The 6,104-nt window shown below is 44.4% G+C and overlaps 1 protein-coding gene across 1 annotated transcript; it reads left to right on the top strand.

Moving 5' to 3' along the window:
• Positions 1 to 901: 901 nt before the first annotated feature.
• On the top strand, positions 902 to 5,032 carry LOC100277149 (uncharacterized). The gene is made up of 2 exons (XM_008680219.2): positions 902 to 1,255; positions 4,715 to 5,032. The coding sequence occupies exons 1-2, from the start codon at positions 1,108 to 1,110 to the stop codon at positions 4,810 to 4,812; spliced, it is 246 nt and encodes an 81-aa protein (XP_008678441.1). The 5' UTR covers positions 902 to 1,107; the 3' UTR covers positions 4,813 to 5,032.
• Positions 5,033 to 6,104: the final 1,072 nt, after the last annotated feature.

Genomic DNA, 6,104 nt, shown 5'->3' with positions numbered 1-6,104 from the left:
CGGGCTGACGGACCGGCTCTCTCTCTCTCCCCCACGCGAACGCTTGTAACCCCTTACTGCAAGCGCATCCGCCCTGGGCGCAGGACAACACGAGCCGCGGTTCCCTTTTTCCCCCTTGTGTTCCGTCTCGCGCTGACCCATCTGGGCTGGGACACGCAGCGACAATTTACTCGTCGGTCCAGGGACCCCCCGGGGTCGAAACGCCGACAATTACATAAGCGGATTCCTAAATTTTGTCCCATATCGTGGTATAATGAAGCAGTTTTTTTAGTTGTATCGACCCAGTCGCTCACTAATTGATCTTTACGGTGTTTTCTCTATCAATTTCAGCTTTATCCATAGAATAGTAGTATAGGCTCTACTTTCTTCCTATTTTGATTCTCGTGAAGTGTCCTTCCTTCCTACAACTGATAGGGTAAAATCGTTGTTTTGACGATCTGGGAACGTATCCTGTGCTCATGGAGCTCTTGTGTTCATATGAGTACTTTAAATCTGGTGCCTTCATTTCTCATCCAAATGTGAATAGACATTTTCTAGTTTCTTCTGTGTGCCACCACCCTTGTTGTGTCGCGCTGCCTGTCTCTTCTGTGTGCCACTACTGCCCTCACCCCTGGATGAGAAATGAAGGCACTAAGTGATCATATGAGCACAAGAGCTCCATGAGCACACGATAAGTTCCTTTTATATATCGAAGGAATCAAAAGCGAGTCAATAATAAAAATTTGTTTTATTCTTTACTTTATTTTACTCTTATTAACATGGTAACACTGAAATTCAGTAACGACTGCTATGCAAGCAGTTCTTCTGTGCAAGCGCGCAAGCAAACCATTTGAGTCATTAGATCGTGATCCAACCGTAGGTCACATTTAACACTTAAACCCTTTCACCACCAGCTCAATAATCTTTATAAAAAACCTCTAACAAACTATGGTTGTATCTTTAGTTGGATCATAATCTAATGGATCGGATGGTTTGTTTGCACGCGAAGGACTGCTTCATAGCGGTCGTTGCCCTGAAATTCGTGTGACCTGTGGAGATGCCTAAAGAACCCTAGTCACACGGAACACTCAGTGCCTGCACGCACGAGCGAATTACCAGGCGTTTGCGATGGGCGGAGAGGCCACGAATGCCGGCGGCGGGGGTATCCGCGCGCGGATGGAGCACTACCTTTACAGTGGCGAGAAGAAGCACGTCGTCGCCGGCATCGCCATCTTCGCTGCCGTCTTCGGCGTCCCATGGTACTTCATGACGCGAGGTACAGAGTCAAGTCAAATCTTTTCCCCCACCGCCCTAAAAAACGTAACCCTACCCCATTCACCCTCATTGTTACGTTGAATTGCTTCAAATTTTAATTACTTTTTAGGTGCGCTTCGGCTAAGGTCCTATTCGACACTTCTGTGTGACGCTGCGCGGGTTCATGGGAACTAGGGTTTGGGGGTTTGTGTGTTTTGGTAATATTTGGTTTATGCTGTTCTCGGTCGATCTCTGATGAAATGGATCTCCATTCTATCTGAATGTGATAATTGGGGGGGGGGGGGGGGGGGGGGGGGGGGCAACCTAGGGATTTCTCTGTGCTTGTTCGATGGATTCATGTTAGTGCATGGTCTTTGGAACATGTAAATGATGTCATGTTCAAATTCTTGAGACCACTGAAGTATTTGTGGGTCCAGTTGAGTGTGCATACATGTTTCTGAAATCTTCAACATTTCATTGTGGGTATGCAAAGTTGTAAGCTTAGAGTTTGTATGCATTTATCCAGTCTGAAGCAGCATAACGTGCAACCATTTAATGAATAAAGTTGGATAGTGAATTTGTACCTTTACTATGTTTGGTATGCTTATTCTGTTAAGTTATAGTTTACTAACAGTTGAAAATGCATTGGATTTGTTATCTTAATAATGGGACAATGTATCGATTTAGGAAAGCCAACATGCTCTGCAACCTATACTTCTGCGTAATGTGACATAAATCATCCTCTTTCATCATGAATTCATGATAAACAGAAATGTAATTTTGGATACTGTGCACTTAGGGGAAACATATAGTTATTCTGATAAAACTTTTTAGCAAGGTTTATCCATATATCTTTATGAAAGTATCTAGTATGATAGTGTCCATGCTTAAGGCAACGACTAATATGCAAGTAGTAATTAGGTGCAAGCATGCAAGCAAGTCTTTTGGTCCGTTAGATCTAGATCCAACCGTAGATGCAATCGTGGTTTGTTAGGGTTTTTTATAAAGCTACACGAGGTGGTGGTAGAAGGGTTTAAATGCTAAATATGACATACGGTTGGATCTATATCTAACGGGCTAAGAGACCTGCTTGCACGCTTGTACCTAATGGCTGCTTGCATGTTAGTTGTTGCCGTGCTTAAGGGAATATTACACTGTGTCAATGGTTTATTGGCATAACCTGTATTCCTTGTATGAAACATCACACTGTTTTCAATGGTTGACTTAAGCCTTGCATGGTTCTAACGGCGATTTTATGAGAAGCCACTTCGATGATTTGCGATTGTTAACCTTGGCTGTCACAACTGTGGCAGTTTCTACATGTTATGGAACTTCTGTTTCAATTTAACCACTGCCACTTAGGGATGGTAATGGATCGTGATCCAAATAGTTCTTCACAAAATGTCAAAGCCCTAAATAAATTATAGTTCAAAAATGACTATAAATAGAGCCCGATCCTAACCCGCTTCGATCCTTAAATCTTATAGTGCAAAATTTATAGCCCATTGTCAGCCCTACTGCCACTACATATCTGAAGCATTGTGCACAGTTGTGTTTATTTGCTTGGATCCTGAAACAACCCCTTAATATCATGAAGCGCTAACAACATTTGTAATTCACAACAGAATCATATCTTGCATTGTTGCTTATGTTCCTTATATTTTGATTTAAAATGGCATAGTCCAAGCAAATAAGTACTTCATTCATTCCACAATAGATGTTAGGACATCAGATGGTCTGGTAGTCTGATCTTCACCTTTTTAGATGCCAGTAAAATATTTAGACATATGATCATATCCAATTATTTTTTAAAAATAGTAGTAACATCATGTTAAAGTACATTTTTTGTTTATATATTTTGTCAAAGTTTTAAAATTTTGGAAGCACTAATTCTGGAGTTGGATATATTTTTAGCAGAGGGAGCATTTATATGTACAACTGTAGGGGTAGGTAGTCGTCATGATTTTCAGTGTAGATTGGTTATATTTCCATTGGATTTTGAGCCTGAGAGATCCCGTCATCCCGGACATACAATTTTTTATTGTCAGGGGCCTTCGGTTTAATCATCTGCAACCTTGAAAATTAAGTATCATAAATATTTGCCAATGCACATATATTTTTATTGAACAACACAGTAGAGACGTGTATCATTACATTAAGAAGAAAAGGTATATAAGGGGTGGGGGGGGGTGTTTGAACCCTCCCAGTACATACAACCCCGACCCAAAAGAAAACCGACTCAACCCAGTAATTATCTAGAATGAGCGACCTAGCCAAAAGGCTATCAATGCGGATGCCCCTGCCAAGCACCACATGGCACCCTCATTGGCAACCGAATGAAGCAACACTATGCTAGACCCAGAACCCTCAAACACACAAGCATTTCAGTGCTTCGGGCATTCTGGATAGTTTCTCTGCCTGATCACAAAGTGGATACACCCCTTGATGAGGAAGCCCACGATTAGCTAGACGATCAGCTGTTCAGCACCTGTTCTTGATGACCAACCAAATGAAGAATTTAGAGCATCTACAGCAGTCAGTGGTGAACCCAGCCTTTATCTTTAGGGTGTGCCAGAAAAAAATTGGGATAAGAAACAAAATCAGGGTTCGAACTGTGACTCATTAGCTCAAAACACAACACTTATACTACTAAGCTAACTGCTCTTTTGTGTTCTTAGGGTGTGTCGTGGCCCATATGGACCACCAACTAGGTCTGCCCCTGCCAGCAGTACCCCAATACCCCCCTTGTCCCCATAAAACTGTTATATTGGGAATAACTGCTTTTTTCTTGCTCCGGTAGTTCCCCCACCCAATACCATTTCCTTTTTCTTTTGATCGCCACCAATATTTCACTCATCTCACTTCTGTTAAAGTGGGAGTTCAGAATAGCCAAATGACACTGTGTTTAAACTAGAGATGCACAACCAAATAGAGCACAAGGACAGAAAGAGAAAGGGAGGAACAGAGTTGATATGTTGGAGAGAAGCTTTTCATTACATTGCTGAGTTAACTCCAGTGAACAATCTTAAACTGGTCTTCACCAATTTTTTGTAATACATATGTATTCCATTGCAGCAACATTTGTACATGGAACTTGTCTCTTATTTTTTTTTTCCTGACATTAAAATGCACATGCACATGGCTGTGTGTTGCTGGTCTGACTGATCCACATCAGAAGTGATGGGCATAGTATAGGTAGCGATGATTTGCAGATTATTCCCGTCTTATTTTCCTTTCTGATACAGCTTACCTGTTCTAGGTAGATTTTGAAATTAGTGCCGCCACATTTTTTCAAGGGTGTTTTTGTGTTATTAAGAAACGACAAATCACAATGATACAAATACCTAATAAGCATTCTCTAAATGGTTTTCATCTATCTAGGCTAGGTTGTCTCATTGGGTGGGTGATTTTATTTTGAGTTTTTCTTACAGGAAGAAATAAATAAATGTGTGTTCCTAAATGTGCGATCTATTCGTTGTAGGGGCAAAGCATCAATCTCACCAAGATTACATGGAAAAGGCTAACAAGGCGAGATCAGAGAGGCTTTCTTCTGGACAGTCATCTGCACTAAAAGAATGAATGTTGTATTGCCTATTCTGGTCCCTGACCTTCAGAGCTTGTCATAGATCATACACTGTATTGATTTGCACTCAACGGATTTGATCTGTTGTTAAATAAGCAGGTTATCTTTCTTTCTAATATCAGTTGTGGAAACGAGGTACGTTCCAAGAATTTTGTCTACTGGTGATCTTTTTTTGGGTCTAATGAGCCTATTACCGTATCTTCAAGTTGCAGGTCACTAGACATGTATTTGTTCTAAGGAATCTGTGTTTAAGGTCGACTTGGTCAAGGATATTATGAAATGCATGTTTGCAGCAAATTGGATGCCATGAGCATATCTGGGCACCTTGTTCGTTAGGATTTAGGAAGCTTAGGACAGACAATGGCCGCCTCGGCTCCCGCCCTGGCCGCTTTGGCTCCCACCCCTCACGCATCGTCTTCCACCCCGTCCTTTGCCGGCGCCGCCCCTTGCCCTCCTCAAAGCCTCTCGTCAACACCCACCCCGGGCTCGGCGAATACCTTCCCGGCCGCCGCTCCCTTCCCGGCGGCCTCCTCCTCTTCTTCCTGCGCGCCTGGCCCTATTTCTTCGTCTTCCACCCCCTCCTTTGCCGGCGTCGCCCCTTGCCCTCCCCAAAGCCTCTCGTCGACACCCACCTTGGGCTCGGCGAATACCTTCCCGGCCGCCGCTCCCTTCCCGGCGGCCTCCTCCTCTTCTCCCTGCGCGCTTGGCCCTATTTCTTCGTCGTTCGCTGCTGCTGAGCCGTCCCTCCCAGCCGGGCGTTCCAAGGCACAACGCTGGGTGGACTCCGGCCCAACCTCGCCGGTGAGAAGGCTACGTATCGACGACCCCATTGGAGCTGGTGGGACGTCCGCCGCAAAGACCTATTGTGCGGCTGTGCTGTCCCAGCCGGCGGCACGTGCTCGACTGGCGGTCTCCACCAACGACTCATCGGGGGGGGGGGGGGTCCATCCCGATCGTGAGGTTGAAGAACTGCCCCGGTAGCCATCGCCAGCCCGGCGGTTGAAGAACTGAGACTATCAGGCCAGAAGATCTTGATGAGTATACCAGAGTTTTCAGAAAAGGGCTTTCAGAGGTGTAGATCACGGTCATGGCAGCGCTATTTAGCTGGTCTAGGCCTAAGGAGCTGCTGCAGGGCGGACCAATCTGCTGATTTATTGGGTCCCTCGCTGGTAGTCGTTCTTTTTTCTTCCCCTATGGATCCTTCAAAAATTCTAATTTGGAATGTGCGAGGCCTAAATGGGTTTGCTAGACAGGATGCGGTGCGCACTTTGGTGGATTCTGCTCGAGT

Source organism: Zea mays, chromosome 4, assembly GCF_902167145.1.
Source record: "Zea mays cultivar B73 chromosome 4, Zm-B73-REFERENCE-NAM-5.0, whole genome shotgun sequence".
In the NCBI taxonomy this organism is placed as follows: Eukaryota; Viridiplantae; Streptophyta; class Magnoliopsida; order Poales; family Poaceae; genus Zea; species Zea mays.
Note: the sequence above shows the minus strand (reverse complement) of the source record. Positions and strands in the feature narration are given on the sequence as shown.